The sequence below is a fragment of the Moschus berezovskii genome, chromosome X, assembly GCF_049115385.1.
Source record: "Moschus berezovskii isolate FMDL1 chromosome X, NW_MosBer_1.0, whole genome shotgun sequence".
In the NCBI taxonomy this organism is placed as follows: domain Eukaryota; kingdom Metazoa; phylum Chordata; class Mammalia; order Artiodactyla; family Moschidae; genus Moschus; species Moschus berezovskii.
In genome coordinates, this window is record NC_142488.1 from 93,234,164 (window position 1) to 93,257,965 (window position 23,802).

The 23,802-nt window shown below is 39.4% G+C and overlaps 1 protein-coding gene across 1 annotated transcript in view; it reads right to left on the reverse strand.

Annotated features, from left to right (window-relative positions):
- IL1RAPL2 (interleukin 1 receptor accessory protein like 2) overlaps positions 1 to 23,802 on the reverse strand; it is a 625,896-nt gene that overhangs the window by 550,103 nt on the left and 51,991 nt on the right. Inside the window, exon 3 of the mRNA XM_055437631.2 lies at positions 19,166 to 19,319. Coding sequence (XP_055293606.1) covers positions 19,166 to 19,319 — 154 coding nt within the window. The remainder of the gene's footprint in view (positions 1 to 19,165; positions 19,320 to 23,802) is intronic.

Sequence of the window (23,802 nt, forward strand, 5' to 3'; positions counted from 1 at the left end):
CGGAGGAGCCTGGTGGGCTATAGTCCATGGGTTCGCAGAGTCAGACAGGACTGAAAGACTTCACTTTCATTTGATTTACTTTCCTCTATATTACATTTTCTAGATCCATTCATGTCTCTGCAAATAACACAATTTCGTTTCTTTTTATTACTGAGTAATATTTTTATTACTTTTTAATACTTTTTATTATTTTTTATTACTGAGTAATATTCAATTGTATATGTGTACCACATGGAGAACACTATAAAGATTCCTTAAAAACTAAAAAGAGAATGACCATGTGACCCAGCAATCCCACTCCTGGGCATATACCCAAAGAAAACCATAATTCAAAAAGACACATGTACTGTAATGCTCATTGTAGTGCCATTTACAATAGCCAGGACATGGAAGCAACCTAGATGTCCACCAACAGTGGAAGTGATAAAGAAAATATAATAGCCTCTTAACTTGTCTCCCTGATTCTTTCCATCTATTATCCATGGAGCATCTAAAGGAAGATTTTTTTTTATGTAAGTCAGAAGGAATATGACATTGCTCTACTTAAAATTATTCAATGGTGTCCTCCCATTCTTCAGATAAAGATCAAAACCCCCTATGGCATGGTGCTCTTTTGTCCTTGTCTACCTTTCCAATCTCATTCTGTCCAAAACCCTGTGATCCCACCACACTGCTCTCTCCCTGTTTCCTAAGCATACAGGATCTTTGGCACCTCAAAGCCAACACGTGCTGTTCCCTCTGAAATAATTTTTGTCCACTCTTCACCTAGATGGTTTTTTCTTAAACTTCAGGGAACTACTTAAAAGTTACTTTGCTTCAAGTAGACTTTCCCCAATGATCTTGTATAAAGTAAAGGCCTACCTATTTCTCAGTTATTTTCCTATCACTTATTGCAATTACTGATATACTTATACTTGTGTTCATTTGCTTAGTCTCACCATTATATACTATAAGCTCAATTACAGCTGAGTGTTTCTCTTTTTATTTCACTTCTACTTATTTATCACAATGAGGATTTAAAAAATATCAAATATGCTGATTGTGGGTTCAGGCTTAATAATCATGGAATTAGATAATAAACACTTGCTCACTTGCCTCAAAATGTCTTTTTCACCTTTCACCTCATATTGTAGACAGTGTGAGTGCTCAGTCACTCAGTGTCTGACTCTTTGCAACCCTATGGACTACAGCCCACCAGGCTCCTCTGTCCATGGGATTCTCTAGGCAAGAATACTGGAGTGGGTTGCCAGTGCCCTCTGCCATGGGATCTTCCCCACCCAGCAATGGAACCCAGGTCTCCTGCATTGCAGGTGTATTCTTTACTCTCTGTGCCACCAGTTGTCCTCACTGTAGACAGGAGGTAAATAAATTAAATAGTATTTTGAAGATAATTTTACTGGCACAATATATAAGGGTATTGATACTAACAGATGTCTGGTTTTAGAAACAAGGAAGATTATATTATTTAATTGTAATATTAAAGACCTTTTATCAGAAAAATTCAAGCCCAATTATTTCACATGCAACTTTTATGCCATAGCTTATAGTGAAGCTATGAAGCCCTGCATTTCAAAATTGAGCAAATGACTCGGGGTATTGATCCCATATCCTTGAACATTATGATCACTGCCTTTCCATCTCAATTTCCCAGAATACAGTTGAAGAGCATTATCAGAAACTACAAGTAAAGTCTGACACAAAGGATTCAAAACATTAAAATGAATTCATCCAACCCTAACACTAACCCAGCTATATCAAATGATTACCATAAGCCAGATATTCAATTGAGTGTTTTTTCTAAACAGTCAGAGAGGATCAAGGCAATGTGCCCAGAAAGGAATCACCCCTCTCTGCTGCAGATGCTATGCTGCTCGTCACTTAGGCTTCTGCATCTGGTGCTTCTCAGTAGTCTTGCGGGAGCATGGTACCACATCACAGAGAGCTTCTAGCTATATAAAGTTCTCCCAGTACCAAGAAATGATTTATGGACTTGAACTGATGAATTACTTTCCTATTTGACAGCCAAAGGAGGCCATTTAACTGCCTTTTATAAACTACCACTGATGAATCATAATGACATAAGGAATTGCTGGACAGGAAAAGGCCATTCTCTTTAACATGCTTGTCCTCAGGACTCATTTTCCCCTCAGCTTTGTCTCAGCAGCCTTTGCTCTGGGCTCACACATCGTTAAAATGTTTTGCTGGCTGCAAAAGCTCATTTTTACAGACAACAATATTTGCTGTGACCACCTTAATTGACAAATTATTCCACATGATTGCATCTCCCCGAATGAAACAGTTTTGCCCAAAATACCAACCTATATAACCCTTTGCTTAGGGCTACATAGCCCTAAGAGTTTGTCATAGCCCCAGGTTAACTTCGTAATTTTTAAAATTCATCCCCTGTAAATGAAGCACCCTATTAAAAATATCAATTTTTCTGAGACCATTTATCAGACTGCTTTCTTGTGTTACATGGCTGTGAGGTCATCTTTGCAAGTGTTCTAGTAATAATGATGATGACAATAATGATACTAATCATAATAATTAATATTATTTATTGAGTACCTACTATTTCCCAGACACCATTTTATGTGTTTCTCTATATTTTCTTCACTTGGCATAGCTATTATACTTCCCCATCTTGCAAGAAGAAAAAACTGAAATTCAGAAGGGTAAATGGAAATTCTCAGAGTCACACAGTTACTAAAGATTTGAATCATATTTTTCTGGATCTGGATCAGTATACAAGGGAGCAAATCAAGTTTTCAGTTTTCCACAGGTCTTCCTTAGAATCTCTGATTTGTTAAAATCTACTCTTTGTTTTGCTAAAATTTCTGTGTGTGTTTGTGTGTGTGTTTTAACTGTCTACATATAAGAATACTGTAGTCAAATCATATCATAGTACTATAAGGAATACATGGTTCTATAAGTATTTATTAGTGGAAAGGCTCAGGCTTTGAGGAAATAATAGGCATCTGAATCTTCAAACTTGTATTATCATTCAGTTGTTGTAAAACATTGAGAAAATTACTTAACATCTCCAAATTTCATCATTTGTAACGTGGGGCTAAGGTGACAATACCTCACAGGATTTCTTTCTTTCTTTTTTTTTTTTTTTTGATGCTTAAATGAGATCACAACTGTGAAAATACTGAGCCCAGCTCCTAACTCCATAATTGTATTTTGTGTCTAAATGTCAAGATAAAACTTTGCAAGGGAACAAAGAATCTTAAAGAACATTAATTTAATTGATGAGACAAAACCTACACAAAGATGTCTAAGATAATAAATTATAAATTAGCATCAGACAGTGTGGTGAAAACTTTTACTAAATTGCCAGGGGAACTTAGGAGAAAGAAATAGGTGATTGTAAAATAAAGTTAATCTGTGAAGACTTCCTGGAAGAAGTCCAGAAGTGCAAATGTTTCCTGGCAAAGAGTATAAAGGCATGAAGCAGGCATGGTTTTAGAAGCAAGGAGGATTATATTATTTAATTGCAATATTAAACACCTTTTATCAGAAAAATTCAAGCCCAATTATTTCACATGCAACTTTTACTCCAAAAAGTAAGGAGTTAAAGGCATTTATGCAGTGCTGTTGCATGTAAGAGCCATGCAGGTAGTCTGCATCAGGTTGCTTTAACAGCAAGGTTTTAGAACAAAAGTGGATTAAAATTCTAGCCCCACCACTTACGTATGATCATAGATGAATATCCTGAGGCTCCATTTCTTCCCTTATAAAGATAATATCACCAAATATTTAAGCTTGTGAAATTTGACTGATTGTAAAATACACTGCCTGACTCAGTAAGTGGGCATTCTCTGAGCATCTACTCCACTCTGTTGAATCCAGTTCATGGCTAATCTCCCACCATATCAAGTTTTGAGTCTTTATCCCTTTACAAGGGTAGCTTGATAGAACATTTTCGGACTTCTCAAACCACTGATTTCAGGTTAGCAGAGAGCAAGGTAGCTAAGAATCTCACAGGTGAACATAATGGAACTAGGGAAATCTGTGCTTACCGATCTCAGATATCTATACTGGTAAGAGTCATAAGGCAATTCCTTCCAAAGAACCCCGTCTCGTGCCCCTAACTAAAATCAGAAAAGTCAGCCAAGGAGTCATTGATCACCTCAGGTGCTGGAAGAGAGCCACTGGAGCAGAACTGGCCTAGACTGGGCATGTTTGCCACATCCTGCAGCCACATGCTCTAACTTGCTCACTTCTAGCCCTCCAAGCCTGTCTCCTGTACAGCTACTTGCGAAATAATCCCACGGGAATGAATGTTGTCACAGTCCTTGACTGTGCAGAGAAACAGAAGTGCCTTTCTGCTGATGGGACAGTTTAACAGTGTTCGTTCATCTACCTGTAGGGCATAGACACAAAACACAAACATTTTCCTAGGACAGAGACTAGAAATCTCTTTGAACCTGGCTGTCACCAATAGGGTTAAGAGATAGCACTGTGTCACGCATGTGCTCAGTCACTCATTCATGTCCAACTCTTTGTGACCCCATGGACTGTATAGCCCACCAGCCTCCTCTGTCCATGGGATTTCCCAGGCAAGAATACTAGAGTGGGTTGCCACTTCCTCCTCCAGGGGATCTTCCTGACCCAGGGATTGAACCTGCATCTCCTTGCATCCTTCTGCACTGGCAGGCAGATTCTTTACCACTGAGCCACCTGGGAAGCCCCAGCTCTGTGTCATAGGTTGAGGCAAAGGGATGGAAATAAGGGAGAGAAATGAGAGACAAAATAAGAGTGGCAGAAGAGAAAAGGAAAAAAATCACTCCTTAGACTGATTCAAGACCCTCATTTCCACTAATTCTAAGTAGGCTTTTTCTTTCCTCCTTGTCCCCCAAGGTCATGAGTAGAGCTGACCTTGTTTCTAGAAGGAGCAAACAGTCACCGGCTGGGTATGAATTGTGGCACTCTGGGAAAAGCCCCCACAGGCAATGCAAAGCTGCCAGAAATTCCCACTATTAGTCATGCGTGTGAGTTACAGGATTGAAGTATCTATTAACTTGCAAATATGTTTGCTTAGAAGGGAAACATTTTGGCCATAAGCAGTCATGAATTCTTTATTTCATTGAGATATTAGATTCACCCCACCAGAAAGTGAGGGTCTGGGGAGATGGGATACAGAGAAGATAGGACATGAGGACACATAAAAGAGCCAGAGAGGGAAAAAGATGTCATTCGGGATGGGTGGGGTAGGGTAGGTAAGGCCAGGGTGACCCAGGAAAAGAGGGAGGCCCAGGAGGAAAGGCAAAGGAGCTGCCACAAGCCGGTTTGGGTCATAAGACTTGTGCACCTGCGACTGCAAAAGAACAGTCAATTATGAAATGCAGTCAGTCATGTGAAAGTTCCCTTAATGTAGCCAAGAACTATTGACTGCTGAGGTCTTTCCTCATTAAGTCACACAAAAGGTATAAATGAGATATATTCTCATGTGATAATCAGGATACCGACATTCAGAGCATGCTAACTGGCTGCTCAGATGGAACAGGAGGAGAGAGAACACACACCAGTGATTTGTTCCCCTCTGTGCTTCACATGCCACCACTTCAGGGCAGCTCTAAGGTGGGTGCTTTATCCCCAGGGCTCTTCATTTATCTGAAACATTTGAGACCAACCTCCTTCATCATCTAAATCGCTCTTCTCTGGAAGGTGATCAATTTGTCAATACCCCTCTTATAGTACTACATCCATAAATTGTGCCCTTCACTCTCCACTTGATCGACCAGTCTATTGGATCCTGTGATTAGGAGAGTTTCTGAGTGCTATTCCCAGTTAGTCTATTAACTGCTCCCCAAACCACTTAAAGACTTTTTTCCCCCACTTGTTGCTGGAGATGAAAATAGGGAACAGAGTCTGCACCAGCTACACAGTCAGTCACTTGTTTAAAAGTGCTACTGAGTGAAATCCCTTAAGGCAAAGGTCATGAATAGGCAGTCTCCAAACAGAATTTAGCCTATGGGCATATTTTATTTGAGCTTCCCTCGTGACCAATTGAGCTATTCAAATCCTGAAAGATGATGCTGTGAAAGTGCTGCACTCAATATGCCAGCAAATTTGGAGAACTCAGCAGTGGCCACAGGACTGGAAAAGGTCAGTCTTCATTCCAATCCTAAAGAGAGGCAATGCCAAAGAATGCTCAAACTACCGCACAATTGCACTCATCTCACACGCTAGTAAAGTCATGCTCAAAACTCTCCAAGCCAGGCTTCAGCAATATGTGAACCGTGAACTTCCAGATGTTCAAGCAGGTTTAGAAAAGGCAGAGGAACCAGAGATCAAATTGCCAACATCTGCTGGATCATGGAGAAAGCAAGAGAGTTCCAGAAAAACATCTATTTCTGCTTCATTGACTATGCCAAAGCCTTTGACTGTGTGGATCACAATAAACTGTGGAACATTCTGAAAGACATGGGAATACCAGACCACCTGACCTGCCTCTTGAGTAACCTGTATGCAGGTCAGAAAGCAACAGTTAGAACTGGACATGGAACAACAGACTGGTTCCAAATAGGAAAAGGAGTACGTCAAGGTTGTATACTGTCACCGTGCTTATTTAATTTATATGCAGAGTACATCATGAGGAACGCTGGGCTGGAGGAAGTACAAGCTGGAATCAAGATTGCCAGGAGAAATATCAATAACCTCAGATATGCAGATGACACCACCCTTATGGCAGAAAGTGAAGAGGAACTCAAAGGCCTCTTGATGAAAGTGAAAGAGGAGAGTGAAAAGTTTCGCTTGAAGCTCAACATTCAGAAAACGAAGATCATGGCATCTGGTCCCATCACTTCATGGGAAATAGATGGGGAAACAGTGGAAACAGTGTCAGGCTTTATTTTTGTGGGCTCCAAAATCACTGCAGATGCTGATTGCAGCCATGAAATTAAAAGACGCTTACTCCTTGGAAGGAAAGTTATGACCAACCTAGATAGCATATTGAAAAGCAGAGACATTACTTTGCCAACCAAGGTCCGTCTAGTCAAGGCTATGGTTTTTCCCATGGTCATGTAACGATGTGAGAGTTGGACTGTGAAGAAAGCTGATCACTGAAGAATTGATGCTTCTGAACTGTGGTGCTGGAGGAGACTCTTGAGAGTCCCTTGGACTGCAAGGAGATCCAACCAGTCCATTCTAGAGGAGATCAATCCTGGGTGTTCATTGGAAGGACTGATGCTAAAGCTGAAACTCCAATACTCTGGCCACCTCATGTGACGAGTTGACTCACTGGAAAGGAGTCTGATGCTCATAGGGATTGGGGGTGGGAGGAGACGGGGACGGCAGAGAATGAGATGGCTGGATGGCATCACCGACTCGATGGACATGAGTCTGAGTGAACTCCGGGAGTTGGTGATGGACAGGGAGGCCTGGCGTGCTGTGGTTCATGGGGTCACTAAGAGTCGGACACGACTGAGCGACTAAACTGAACTGAACTGAAGCACTCATCGATGAAATAAACACCCAACCCATCCATGCTACACATAATGTCTGAGTACTTACTATGTGCTCAACACCTGGGGACATGGAAAAGAATTAGTCAACAAATCCCTGTCCTTAAGGAGCTTAGAGACTAGTTGAGCAAATAAGATAAACAACAGAAAACAAGATTATAATTGTAACATAAATTTAATGCCTGTTAAGTATCTTATTGGAACTGTTATATTGATACAGTTGTCAGTAGAATGCCAATAGACTAGGTACTTACTTGACTACACACTTAGCTTTTTTTTTTTTACATTTTGTTCTATGAAACAGCATTCTCAGATACTCTCAACCAGGGGAAAAAGGGTCACGTGGTCTTAAAAGTTTAGAAAATTATTTAGAAAAAGTTTTAAATAATTATTTAATTTAATATTAATTTAAATAATTATTTAGAAAAAGTTTTAGAAAATTATAATACATACTAGATTATTATGCACAGTAAGATGCCTCAAAATGCCTTGCAAAAAGAAAAGCTATATAACTTTGACCCAGCAGATTAACACATTGCCACAGAACCTCTCTCTATTCTCCTCTCTTCCTCTTTCTCTCTCTCAAAAATAACTACCAAAATCTCTTAGAATTGGAGCTCCATAGAATACAGTTGGAGAAACACTATTTGTCCTAATGAACACATTTAAAGTTTTCACAGATTTCAAAGGGAACATAATTATGTTTCTACCCATCTCCTTCAAGAACCACATTAGAAACTTGGATCTTACACTCCTGGTGGCACTGCTTTATGTGATGATTATTCTCTACATACTGAATCAATGTTGTTTAACTATATTATTCTCCATTGATTAAATGGAGAATAACTAACTTGAAATCATTGCCATAACTGCAATGAATCTTAGTGGATTCCATTTTTTCTCAACATGGATTTTCTATTAACAAGATCATATGGCACCAAAACATACAGCTTGGAAAATTCCATCTTTTGTATATTTTTATTTCTCCTGGCACCACATTATTCCTTGTTTTTCTCCTGGCATCATCCTAAATTCTGAGTTAATTACACCATTACTACTGATCTTATCTAACGTGCTCATTGAGAGCTAAGGATTAGGCTCCAAAATGTCAAGTGTATTCTTTCTGGGGTTATCTAAATTCAACCTGAAGGAGGAAACAGACAGAACAGGCTTTATCTTGAAAGCAGGACTCCATCTTGGGCTGGACTGTGGACTTTGAGCTATATGCTCAGTATCTATGGAAACAACATACCAACTGGAAAACCAGGCCCCCAGTAGGAAGAGTCCCAGGGCTCATACCTGGACTCTCTGTCACCTAAAAGAATACCCTAATTATCTGTGTAACCGAATAGAATCATAAATTCTATCTATGTTTATTGGGGTATAACCAGAGGCCTATTGATAATTGCCCACTGTTAACTACCTAGGCTTAAGGCATATGAATCACAGGTTAACTTTGATTGTATCTTTCTTTTTCCTTTATTCAGACTAGTTTCAGAGATTTTGGGGAGGTGAGTTTGGGCATGTACACTTAGGGTATATAAGGTTTTCACAAAAATCGGTTGGGGTCCTTGGCTAAGAGGAGACTCTGCCTTGGGCCCACTGGTGTAATAAACTGTATTCCACTATCTGCATTGTCCTTCTGAGTGAGTTTGTTTCCCAGAACATGTGGCTACAACAAACCAGGGACTTATTGAAGATTAAACAGTTAATGTCCAAAAGGATATCATAGTAGAATGGTGCACAGTGTGATCAATATGTTGATATCTGTTTCAATGTACATAATACATATTGATGGATGAAATTGTATGGTTAGTGTTTGGCGATATTTGAAAAGTTATATTTGAGAGTTAGAAAGGCCTAGATTAATATCTATACTTGGTCCATTACAAAGTATGTGATCTTGAGACATAAATTCACCTCTCTATATTTTAGTCTCATCTTCTATAAAATGGGGGAAATAATAATATCCACTCTCATATGGTTGTTGTGAGGAATAAATGAGAAAATGAATGAAATATACTAAGCACAATGTCTGCTACTAGGTGAGCTATCAATAGACATTAGCTCTCTGGGGGCCCCTAATCTGATTACTTAGTTGTTGGCTTAGAAATCATTTCTCCTGTTGTATTATTACCAGTCAGTCAGAATCTCCACTTTTTAAATTACCCCAACTCTCCACCAAATCTCTAAATCCATTCTCACCCCAGTGTCTCAGGATTAACAATAGAAGCATAAAAGAGCCAGAGTTCAGGAAAAGTCTGTTTTCAAATCTGATACAAAACTACTTCCTCTATGTGTAAATAGATGCCCTTCTCCACAACAAAGGAAGATTATTCTAACCAGCTATGCAGTCTAACAATGTTTCCACTGTTTCCCCATCTATTTCCCATGAAGTGATGGGACCAGATGCCATGATCTTTGTTTTCTGAATGTTGAGCTTCAAGCCAACCTTTTCACTCTCCTCTTTCACTTTCATCAAGAGGCTTTTGAGTTCCTCTTCACTTTCTGCCATAAGGGTGGTGTCATCTGCATATCTGAGGTTATTGATATTTCTCCCAGCAATCTTGATTCCAGCTTGTGCTTCTTCCAGCCCAGCGTTCCTCATGAGTGTCAGACTTTTTCTGGGTGGGGGGGGGGGCTCCAAAATCACTGCAAATGCTGATTGCAGCCATGAAATTAAAAGACACTTACTCCTTGGAAGGAAAGTTATGACCAACCTAGATAGTATATTAAAAAGCAGAGACATTACTTTGCCAACAAAGGTCCATCTAGTCAAGGCTATGGTTTTTCCAGTGGTCATGTATGGATGTGAGAGTTGGACTGTGAAGAAAGCTGATTGCCAAAGAATTGATGCTTTTGAACTGTGGTGCTGGAGAAGACTCTTGAGAGTCCCTTGGACTACAAGGAGATCCAACCAGTCCATTCTAAAGGAGATCGATCCTGGGTGTTGATTGGAAGGACTGATGCTAAAGCTGAAACTCCAATACTTTGGCCACCTCATGCGACGAGTTGACTCATTGGAAAAGACTCTGATGCTGGGAAGGATTGGGGGCGGGAGGAGATGGGGACGACAGAGAATGAGATGGATGGATGGCATCACTGACTCGATGGGCATGAATCTGAGTGAACTCCGGGAGTTGGTGATGGACAGGGAGGCTTGGCGTGCTGTGGTTCATGGGGTCGCAAAGAGTCGGACATGACTGAGCGACTGAACTGAACTGATGCAGTCTAACTGACATCTGCAACAATGTACTACAGTTGGTTTTAACTTTCAGTTCAGTTCAGTTCAGTTCAGTCGCTCAGTCATGTCCGACTCTTTGCGACCCCATGAACCACAGCACGCCAGGCCTCCCTGTCCATCACCAACTCCCGGAGTTCACTCAAACTCATGTCCATCGAGTCAGTGATGCCATCCAGCCATCTCATTCTCTGTCGTCCCCGTCTCCTCCCACCCCCAATCCTTCCTAGCATCAGAGTCTTTTCCAGTGAGTCAACTCGTTGCATGAAGTGGCCAAAGTATTGGAGTTTCAGCTTTAGCATCAGTCCTTTCAATGAACACCCAGGATCGATCTCCTTTAGAATGGACTGGTTGGATCTCCTTGCAGTCCAAGGGACTCTCAAGAGTCTTCTCCAGCACCACAGTTCAAAAGCATCAATTCTTTGGCGATCAGCTTTCTTCACAGTCCAACTCTCACATCCATACATGACCACGGGAAAAACCATAGCCTTGACTAGACGGACCTTTGCAAAGTGAAATTAAAAGCATTTATTGAAGCCATGGATTTGAAAATCTTCACCAAAGACTTCCAGTTTGCAATTTAATCAAGTTTCGTATGTCCAGATCGATTTGCTGCTATTGCTTATAGTAATCTAGCAGCAAATCTTTGTAACCTATTCATAGAATAAACCTCTCTTTCCAACCATGACATTCAGACACCAATGGGTTAAGAAATCTCTTATCCCTAATAACTGAAGAGTCTTAAATCAGGAACTCTAGAGCTGTTTAAAAGAATCATGAGTAGAGGCATTATTTGCATAGTTCCCCAGAGAACAGGTTAATGTTTATCCTAAATAGTCAATATGCATTTCTAAAGCGCTGCATAAAATAATGTATTTGTGAATGATTTGCCAGGTGAAGGGTGAATTATATTCTAAATATAGTTAATTAGTGTTGACTTCCTGCTTGGGTTCATTTTGGGAGCTCTTGTAATTTATGACTGTCTTTGACCTTCTCAAGGCAGACATTCTCCTTTATTATAATAGGAAACAGCCCATAGGGCTTCCCTTGTGGCTCAGCTGGTAAAGAGTCTGCCTGCAATGTGGGAGACCTGGGTTCAATCCCTGGGTTGGGAAGATCCCCTGGAGAAGGGAAAGGTTACGCATTCCAGTATTCTGGCCTTTGAGAATACTATACAGTCCATGGGGTCGCAAAGAGTCGGACATGATTGAACGACTTTTGCTTTCACTTAGTCCATTATCCTTAGTCCACCTGGCTTTCCAGGTGGCGCTGCTGCTGCTGCTAATTCACTCCAGTCCTGCCTGACCCTGCGCGATCCCATAGATGGCAGCCCACCAGGCCCCTCTGTTCCCCGGGATTCTCCAAGCAAGAGTACTGGAGTGGGTTGCCATTTCCTTCTCCCCAGGTGGTGCTAGTGGTAAAGAATCCACTTGCCAATGTAGGCGATGCAAGAGATGTGGTTCAATCCCTGGTTGGGAAGATCCCTGGAGGAGGGCATGGCAACTCACTCCAGTATTCTTGCCCGGAGAATGCCATGGACAGAGGAGTCTGGCAGGCTACAATCCTTAGGGTCGTAAACAGTCAAAAAAAACTGAGGGATTGAACACACACATACAGTCCATTATCTTTCTCATCCTCTCCCACTCCTCTTCTCTGCCTTCTTCTGTTATCACCTGTTTTACATTCTCATATAATCAACCTTCCCTTCGCTCCTTATCACTTTGACTAGCCTTCTGCACAAAATTCAATGTGAGAATAAAGAGGGAAAAAAAAGAAAAAAACCTTAGCAAAAACCACCTGACTTACCCTGTGGGAAACTGTTAGTTGTCGGCATCTTTGGCAAATGACCTAAATACAGTATTATATACATGCCTATATGTTGCTAAATGACTCCCTATTTATCTGCAGCCTCCAAAAGAATAAAAGAAATGTCTATAATAACACCGTACAAGTCTGCTATGATTTAAATATTAAAAGTATTACAGAAAAGTTGCATTTTAACAAAATCCTACTAAAATGCAGTAGGACAGCTGATTATTTAAATAAATCTTATGACAAATTCTTTTATATTGAAAAAAATAATTTCATAAAGCCAGTGATTACCTTCTAACTAGTCAGTTTTGAATAACTGGATCTTTTTTTATAACTGATCTATTTAAAGAAAGTAACACCAATAGACTTTAGGAGAACACTTGTTTCACTGAAGAAATATTTCTCAGATTTATAAATTTAAAAAACAGCCAGAAATTCATCTTTTAAAACTTGCATAGTTGTGATACACAATCTTAAAAATCTCTATCTACCTGATTTTGTAATTAAGCAATCTTATGAATTTTGTATTAAAATTCCTATCCCATGCCTGCATATTGCTAAACTCAAAACAAGTATGAGCAAGTTACTCTTTAAATAATTCCAGCATTATATTTTGAAATATGAGAGGACAATCTGTTAATTCCTCTTTAATCAAGGAAAGGAAGACTAATACAATTAGACAATATTGCAAATAAAAATAAATCTTCACAGAGCAACCTCTTGAACTTCCATACCAAGAAGCCATTTTTTTTCTCTATGTCAAGTATAACATTTGAACTGTGTAAATACATACAGCAACTTGATATTTTATTATATGAACAATGGTCCAAGGATAAGTTTGAATTATTTTCTCTAGTATGTAATACATAAAAGGTACATTTTTATTTAAATAGAAAATAAATAAATTAGTTTCAGTGACTGAGGTTTTATCTTCACCCTCCCTTGATAGATTTTCCTTAGTGACCAAAACTCTATTTTCATAATGAAGGAGGAAGCAGAACAGGCTCCATCTTGAAAGTAGGACTCTATCTTGGGCTGGACTGTGGACTTTGAGCTATATGCCCAGTATCTGTGGAAACAACATACCAACTGGAAAACCAGACCCCCCAGATGGAAGAGCCCCAGGGTCATACCTAGACTCTCACCTGAAAGAATACTGTAAGTATCTGTGTAACCAAATAGAATCATAAATTCTATTTTGCTTATTGTGGTATGACCACAGGCCTATTGATAATTGTCCACTGTTAACTACCTAGGCTTAAGGCATATGAATCACAGGTTAACTTTGATTGTATCTTTCTTTTTCCTTTGTTCAGACTAGTTTCAGAGAATTTGGGGAGGTGGGTTTGAGCACGTACACTTAGGGTAATAAGGTTTTCACAAAAATTGGTTGGGGTCCTTGGCTAAGAGGAGACTCTGCTTTGGGCCCACTGGTGTAATAAACTGCACTCCACTATCTGCATTGTCCTTCTGAGTGAGTTTGTTTCCCAGGAATGCATGGCTACAACAATAATAGCTCTTAGGAGCTTAGGTGAAACAATTTGGGGCCTATACAAATTAGTTTTGGGATATGTGTCTGTGTGTGCATGTGTGTATCTGTGTGTATATGTGTGTGTATGAACTAACATGCTTACAAGAGAATGAAACCTGTGACTGACTTCTTTAGCATCATTCCCTCAGCTAACATTTCTCAAAGGATGATCCTTGAAAGGCATACAAAAGAGTCCCCAGGACAGAAAGTTAAATTCCCAGTCTCACTGACGTACTATATTAGAATCTGGAGGAGATAAATGGGAATCTGTATTTAAGGAGTCTCAATTTTACCACCCCTTGGTTTTCCCATGTGGTTCTGATGTACATTAAAGTCTGAAAAACTCTGAGAGGTAGAGTTCAGGTGAACTTTTAAATCTCTAGTTCAACTCTTTTGAAATTTTAGGGTAAGTGAATTAACACCTTATAAGATACCCCAAATAAGTAACTCCAGTTCAACTTTTCCAGAATCTACAAATAAACTAAAGAAACAAATATATTGTCACCATAATCCAATAGATGAAAGCCTAAAAGAGGTTTGGTGTTTACTTTATTCTGGTCTGACTTAAAATATAAGCCAAACACTAGAACATGACAAAGTTTACTAAATGACTCCCAAATGGAAGTGTTCTGAAAGCATTTGATAAGAATTCTGTGATACTGGTTAAAATGATGATACTGCAAAGATCTGTGCATGGTCAGGTCACTTATTAATGATGTAAAACTTCCTATGATAGATTCTTCTGCATGAATGAGGCAGAAGTCTAGTTCACACTGAGGAAATCAGAAATTAAACAAAAGCAGACCTTTGCTATTTGGGATTGGCCTGATATGGTAGTTATTTTGAAAGCACATGGGGGAAGCAAAATATAATTCTAATTAAAATAATAACTCAAACCTTCACAGGAGGTACTTTATAAACTCAGACTAAGAATGATTATTACATATGCATACTTTATAAAGTATGTATATATAAAATTTTTAATAAAATATATTTTTACACTTTTGTTAATATTCAGAATTTAGAAAAAGGTGAAAAAGAAACTAGTTGACTCTCAAGGATCAAAAACTTAATTAAATATATGAGTCATAGAAATGAACTTACTAAGCAAGTATCATTTTTAGTAGATGGATTTTAACACTGTCTCCAAAAGGTCAGCTAGCTAGACAGAAACAAAAAGTACTGTAGAAGAAAATCTGTATTCCTCACATTAATGAGAATATGCTATAACTAACCAACTAGCTGATGTCAACATTAGATAGTTAAATGGGTAATGCTCAAGTACATTAGTCATAAGTTAATTACTGCAATCAATATTAATATGTTTCTGGATAATGTCAAATTTTACCATGGCTCAGATTTTATCTACAATACAAAAATGTGCATGTAAATTCTTACATACCAGGCCTCCCTGTCCATCAACAACAACTGGAGTTTACTCAAACTCATGTCCATTGAATCGGTGATGCCATCCAACCATCTCATCCTCTGTCATCCCCTTCTGCTCCCACCTGCAATCTTTCTCAGCATCAGGGTCTTTTCCAGAGTCAGTTCTTTGCATCAAGTATTGGATGGCCAAAGTTATTGGAGTTTCAGCTTCAACATCAGTCCTTCCAATGAATGCTCAGGACTGATTTCCTTTAGGATGGAATGGTCTCCTTGCAGACCAACCAACTCTCAAGAAGAAAATGAGTCCAGACCTGCTCAGGAACTATAGTAGGTGGACTTTTTGTCACAATTTCTTAAGGTCCATCACACCCACTGTCAGGGCTAACTTATGGTATTAGGTTTTGTTCCATTTTGCTGAAAATCAATTTCTAATATTTTCCATCAGGTAAGAAGTTTCTGAGTCTTTTTCTCATTATGAGAAGATTACAAATTTACACTTCAATTGTACTGCAGATATTAAATATATATGCTGTGCTTAGTCACTTAGTCATGTCTGAATCTTTGTGACCCCATGGACTGTAGCCCACAGGCTCCTCTGTCCATGGGGATTCTCCAGGCAAGGATACTGGAGTGGGTTGCCATGCCCTCCTCCAGGGGATCTTCCCAACCCAGGGATCAAACCCATGTCTCCTGCACTGCAAGTGGATTCTTTACCATTTGAGCCACCAGAGGAGTCCATTGTGTATGTATGTGTGTGTGTACATATATATATGTATGTATAATACATATGTACATGCTATTCATTTGGAGTTGCTCCAATTAATAATCATGAGAACCTCACAGTATCATCACTCATTTATGAGCAATCCTGTATAAATGATATTTTAGATTCATTCCAAGAGCCCAACAGCATCTCATTTTGAGGTAGCCTTCACCTTACAAGGAGATTCCACACATGGGTTAAGTTCAAATTCTAAACTGGTTCCAGCATATCTTTCTTGAAATGCTTAGTAATCATCAGTGATACCCTTTAGAATTTAGAACCTTACATAAAAGTGGAGAAGAGATATGCAGCAGCTGGTACCATGTTCCCTAAATTAACTGCCCATATTCCACATAGAACTAACAAGCAAAAAAAAAGATGTCTTTTTCATTATAGGGAACTGGAATGCAAAAGCAGGAAGTCAAGAAACACCTGGAGTAACAGGCAAATTTGGCCTTGGAGCAGGGAATGAAGCAGGGAAAAGGCTAATAGAGTTTTGCCACAAGAACGCACTGGACATAGCAAACACCCTCTTCCAACAATATAAGAGAAGACTCTATATATGGACATCACCAGATGGTTGACACTGAAATCAGATTGATTATATTCTTTGCAGCCAAAGATGGAGAAGCTCTATACAGTCAGCAAAAACAAGACTGGGAGCTGACTGTGGCTCAGATCATGAACTCCTTATTGCCAAATTCTGATTGAAATTGAAGAAAATGATGAAAACCACTAGACCATTCAGGTATGACCTAAATCAAATCCCTTAAACTATACAGTGGAAGTGAGAAATAGATTTAAGGGACTAGATCTGATAGACAGAGTGCCTGATGAACTATGGACGGAGGTTTGTGACATTGTACAGGAGACAGGAATCAAGACCATCCCCAAGAAAAAGAAATACAAAAAAGCAAAATGGCTATCTGAGGAGGCCTTACAAATAGCTGTGAAAAGAAGAGAAGTGAAAAGCAAAGGAGAAAAGGAAAGATATACCCATTTGAATGCAGAGTTCCAAAGAATAGCAAGGAGAGATAAGAAAGCCTTCCTCAGAGATCAATGCAAAATAATAGAGGAAAACAATAGAATGGGAAAGACTAGAGATCTCTTCAAGAAAATTAGAGATACCAAGGGAAAATTTCATGCAAAGATGGGCACAATAAAGGACAGAAATGTACCTAACAGAAGAAGAAGATATTAAGAAGAGGTAGCAAGAATACACAGAAGAACTGTACAAAAAAGATCTTCATGACCCAGATAATCACGATGGTGTGATCACTCACCTAGAGCCAGACATCCTGGAATGTGAAGTCAAGTGGACCTCAGAAAGCATCACTATGAACAAAGCTAGTGGAGATGATGGAATTCCAGTTGATCTATTTCAAATCCTGAAAGGTGATGCTGTGAAAGTGCTGCACTCAATATGCCAGCAAATTTGGAGAACTCAGCAGTGGCCACAGGACTGGAAAAGGTCAGTTTTCATTCCAATCCCAAAGAAAGGCAATGCCAAAGAATGCTCAAACTACCGCACAATTGCACTCATCTCACACGCTAGTAAAATAATGCTTAAAATTCTCCAAGCCAGGCTTCAGCAATACGTGAATCGTGAACTTCCAGATGTTCAAGCTGGTTTTAGAAAAGGCAGAGGCACCAGAGATCAAATTGCCAACATCTGATGGATCATCAAAAAAGCAAGAGAGTTCCAGAGAAACATCTATTTCTGCTTTACTGATTATGCCAAAGCCTTTGACTCTGTGGATGAAATAAACTGTGGAAAATTCTGAAAGAGATGGGAATACCAGACCACCTGACCTGCCTCTTGAGAAATCTGTATGCAGATCAGGAAGCAACAGTTAGAATTGGACATGGAACAACAGACTGGATCCAAATAGGAAAAGGAGTACGTCAAGGCTGTATATTGTTACCCTGCAGAGTACATCATGAGAAATGCTGGACTGGAGGAAGCGTAAGGTGGACTCAAGATTGCTGGAAGAAATATCAGTAACCTCAGATATGCAGATGACACCACCCTTATGGCAGAAAGTGAAGAGGAACTAAAAAGCCTCTTGATGAAAGTGAAAGAGGAGAGTGAAAAAGTTTTCTTAAAGCTCAACATTCAGAAAACTAAGATCATGGCATCCGGTTCCATTACTTCATGGCAAATAGATGGAGAAACAGTGGAAACAGTGGCTAACTTTATTTTTTGGGCTCCAAAATCACTGCAAATGTGATTTCAGCCATGAAATGAAAAGGCGCTTACTCCTTGGAAGAAAAGTTATGACCAACCTAGACAACATATTGAAAAGCAGAGACATTACTTTGTCAATAAATGTCCATCTAGTCAAGGCTATGGTTTTTCCGGTAGTAATGTATGGTTGTGAGAGTTGGACTATAAAGAAACTGAATGCCGAAGAATTGATGCTTTTGAACTGTGGTGCTGGAGAAGACTCTTGAGCCTCCCTTGGACTGCAAGGAGATCCAATCAGTCCATCCTAAAGGAGATCAGTCCTGGGTGTTCATTGGTGGGCCTGATATTGAAACTAAAACTCCAATACTTTGGCCACCTGATGTGAAGAACTGACTCATTTAAGAAGACCCTGATGCTGGAAATTTTTGAGGGCAGGAGGAGAAGGGGACAACAGAGGATAAGATGGTTGGATGACATCACCAACTCAATGGACATGGGTTTGGGTGAACTTCAGGGGTTGGTGACGGACAGGGAGGCCTGCTGTGCTGCAGTTCATGGGGTCACGTAGAGTCGCACACGACTGAGTGACTGAACTGATTCCACATAGAGCTTCTCACTACAACTTATTAATTGTTACCTTCACAACTATTTCATTTGTAGCTAATGCTAAAGTCACAGCAAGTTTACTCTTTGTTTGGAACCTTTTTCTTCCTGTACCAAATTATACTTAAAATCTCATTTGCTATGATTTGGTAAAACCAATGCTTACCTGTAACTTTCAATTCAGTTGTTCTTCTTACAAGTTTTCCTTCATACTTAAGCTCACAAGTGTAATTTCCCCCATCTTCTTCTTGAACCTCCTGGATTAGAAGAGCATTTCCTTTCTGTATTATGATGCTTCTCCACATTTTTGGCTTGCATTCCTGCCAAGAAAATGTTTTCAATTAAGCAAAAAAGTAAAAATTTATATTACTAAGTCTTTGTAGTCTCAGTCTCGTACTTATACCTTTTTATACTCTTCTCTTTAGTTCTAACAATACATAGCTAAAGAGTTATGTCAATGAGCAGAATACCTCACAAAGGCATCACATTGTATCCAGTTGAAACATCACAACTATCATTCTATGAATCACTTTAAAGGCCTGATCCTAAGAGCTGAAAGTCCTTAAAGACATACTGCAAAAACAGAAAAGCATTCTGCCAATGCAAAAGGGGTAGAGCAGTCACTAAATGGCATTTAGTGTCCTGGTTCTTTCTATATAACAGGGATATATACTAAGAGTTCTAAGAGGACAGTGTTCACTTAGCAACATAATAGACAACAAGGGAGTCTTAGGCATTATTAAAAACTTCTAATTGCCTTTCACTGGCAGTGATTTCATTACTTCTTATCGTAAAAACTAATAATAACATTCAAAAATCTCTCTCCCCACCGTTAAGAGATCTATTGTGGGGAAATTGAGGGTAGGGAAGGGGGTCAAGAAAATTAAGCTTGAGGAATTCTCTAGAAACATAGCTAGGTAAAATAAAGACAGACTTTGATGAAGTAAGGTGACGGAGAAATTATCCACTTACTTTCTGAGTTCCATGATCTGTGACCAGAGAATCAGATTTGGTTTTTGAGGTCAATTCTTTTGTTCTCCTGATAAGAATGTGTTGCTACTAGAATTGGATTTACTAGAAATGAACAGCTAACACCTTTCCATAGACTGACAGAGATACAATAGCAGAGTATGTAAGAATATTCAAACAAGTGGCTTTGGCCTTTGATAATTTTCTTAGACTACTTTCTACATATTGTTCCAGTTTGTCTACCACACATCACAAACATTCAACAAAAGTGGTGGTCAAAAGTCATATAAAGATTAGTGAAGGTGTAGGGGACAGTTGTGAGGGGGTGAATTGAATTGAAAGTCAAGTATTTTATCATTTAAATACTGGATCAATCAGTTAAGGCAATTAAAAAATTGATCATGAGGCAGATGAGGTGAATAGTAGTTGCAGGCAGTTTCTACATTCCCCCTGGCATATACAGTATCTCTTCTACCTCTTCTTCTCCCCACCCTCACTCCTGCCCTCTGCACACATATCCTAAATATTGATGCAAAAGTAAAATTGGTACTGACTCTCACTTTCCAGCCCTGCTTTTGCATAAGTGTGTACACATGTTCATAAAATGATTTGGGAGAGTGAGTACCCATTTATTAGTTTTTACTGTAACAATTTTTTTTTTCTGCGATGATAGCAATTTGGACAACAAAACACAAAAACTGACAGTTAAGTTCACAGGTATAATATTTAAGAGATATATTTGCTTCATGTCTTATACAACTACCCACATACATTGTCAGAGAGTAAATAATAGTATCTAGGGTGTCTAGATATAAAACTGCCTCACTCCCTAGGGTCTTTCCAAAGAACACTTAAGGGTCTGTCTGAAATTATATTATGTGCCATGTCTGGTGAGGTTTATCACCTATATGAGATTTGCTTCTGAGTTAAACCTTGGGATATAAGGTTTCTGGGAAAATGAAGAAGAAAGACTGAATAGAAAGAAAAAAAAAAAACAGTTCAGCTGCCGCTACCATCATACAATAATAATCCACAATTATTTTAGCATTGCTTCCAACTCTGATAGCCTCAGATTTCTCAAGAATCATTCTGAAGGTCATTAAACAAAAATATGGCCCCTCTGGGAACTTTGATAGGAAAGGAAAATGAAAATGGAGCCGCTTCACTTTCACATAGTAGTAATGGCAAATGAGTCCACACATTCATTTCATTCAAAGACAAATGTCATCATTCTCTAATGTTATTTTTTGGGGAGAGTCCATGTGCAATTAGCTCTGACTATTTTCATTTTCTCTGCATACTGCTTTGCTTTTCCCCCACAAATTAATATTTAAAGAGTGCATAGGAATTACAAAATGAATAGCCTGGAATCTTCACATGTTCTTTGGGAGAGACACTGCTGCTGCTGCTGCTAAGTCACTTCAGTCGTGTCCGACTCTGTGTGACCCCATAGACGGCAGCCCACCAGGCTCCCCCGTCCCTGGGATTCTCCAGGCAAGAACACTGGAGTGGGTTGTCATTTCCTTCTCCAATGTGTGAAAGTGAAAAGTGAAAGTGAAGTAGCTCTGTCATGTCTGACTTGTAGTGACCCCATGGACTGCAGCCTACCAGGCTCCTCTGTCAATGGGATTTTCTAGGCAAAAGTACTGGAGTGGCTTGCCATTGCCTTCTCCGGGGAGAGACACAGATAGTCCCAAATACTTTTAAAATTGTCATCTAGCCTTATAAAGGATTCTTTGTACCCAATAGAGTTTTTTTTTTTTTTTAAACTGTGGCATAGGGAAATGTTATCTTCAGGTCACCTCCAGCCCTCTGGGACAATGTAGTATACATAAAAGGGCAAAGTGGATTCAGAGCAAGATGGTTCTAGGTCAAAATCTAGGGTTCACCCAAGTTTTGAGATCTTGAATAATTTGCTTAACTTCTCAGTTTTTTACTCTGCGTGTGGGAATACTATACACTACCATATGAGCAGCCAGAATCAAGAGGCTTAGAGTTTATTCATTACACTCTTGTCAGGTGACACTACACTCAGTGGTCATCCAGCACAAAGAATGCTTTCCATCCCTAAAGCTTTGCAATCCTCGATTATATTTCCTCCAAACCTCTGGCTCTGCTTGGTGAAAACTGGTACTAATGGACTAATCAAGTAAAAACAAATCTTCACTAATTGGTTAACCACTCTTCAGCAACATAATACTTTCACCCACTGACAATGTATAGCTCCTAACAGGCCACTATAAAATGAATCCTAGCAAGTAGGTAGAGAAACTATATTTTGTTCAAAAGAGCCTTATAGATGATATCCTACCCTGACCAACCCATCCTTCACAAAGTTATCTCATTGGCTCTTATCCATGTCTAGATGCCTATATCAAATTTCAGAAGTCTTTCAGGTTTTTTACTCCATTCTTTATAGCATCTCTTCCTGGCAGCTGACTGCTAGCTTACTGCTGTCACTGCTTTTGTCTTGCCCCTAATATCCCCATCATCTCTTTCCTATTGGACAGACAACATTATCATATTTCACTCCCCCAGACCTGTTTAGGTTTATTCTGACAACCTGGTGGGAGACAAAGTGTGGGCAGCATATAGATCAAGTCTCAAGATGGTTGTTTATCTGAGGCAAGGACAAAGAACCAGTTTGGAATGTGAACAGACCCCTAATATTGTCTTCAGTGTGTAATTCCTCTATTATTTAATGCCTTTGAGATCATCAAATTGAACTTCATCAACTAGAAGTTTTTGTTGTTTGGCTGGAGGTCCCTAAGTTTAATAAACAGCTTCAGTTTGTGGCCCAGTTGTCCCTTCATAGAACAGTTTGTTATAGGACATCCTTGCTCAGTCAAAAGAACATCAACCTTCAAAGTGAAGCTTTCTGGCACTTCCCTGGTGGTACAGTGGATAAGAACCCATCTTGCAATGAAGGGAACAGGCATACAGTCCCTGGTTGGGGAACCAAGATCCCACATGCCACAGAGCAACTAAGCCCATGCACCACAACTACTGAGCCCTTGCACCACAACCAAAGACCCTGCACAATGATGATCCTGCATGCTGCAATGAAGACCTGACACAGCCAAGTAAATAAATAACTGATGTATGACAGAAATCAAACAAATATTATAAAGCAATCATCAATCAATTAAAAATAAATGAAGTTTTAAAAAAGGAAACAAATATATAAATCCCAGCTTCCTTCCATTCTTCCTAGCCTTCCCAAATGGCGTATGTCACTTGCCAACAATTGCTATATTGGGAGCCTATGATATTCAAAAGAAACATCCACTGACCAAGCCCCTTGAAGTTGCCAGCCACATTTGGATCTTGGAGTCCCATCCTGAAATATTCCCCACTACATTTACAGTCTGTTTCTGAGAGAGCATCATCACACCCACGGGTGTATTTCCAACAGCTTCATTTGTTAGGCATGGTTACTTCAGTTCTCTTCAGAGCACAGGATTTATTTCTCATGGTAAGAATACCAGGAAGAGTCATTTAAATATTTATTCTGATTCTGAAGTTCAGACACAAAGCATCTGTGCGACCATAAGGCAATCACATAAACACCAGTGCTCTTCAAATACCTAGCACCCACTCCCTCAGACCCAACTTCTCTCCTTTCCTCTGGAGATTGGAATATTCCACAGAGCCACCTAGGCTTCTGCCTAAAAATTTGAAGGAAACCTGAACTTTCTTTACACTTTAAAGATTGATGAGGTAGGAACATAATGGTGAATTTGGTATCAATTTTGCACTTGCACTCCAAATGCCTAGGATAACCCACTGCATGGAGTCTTTCCCCTCCCTAGCTCTATTTCTCAAACTTCTATC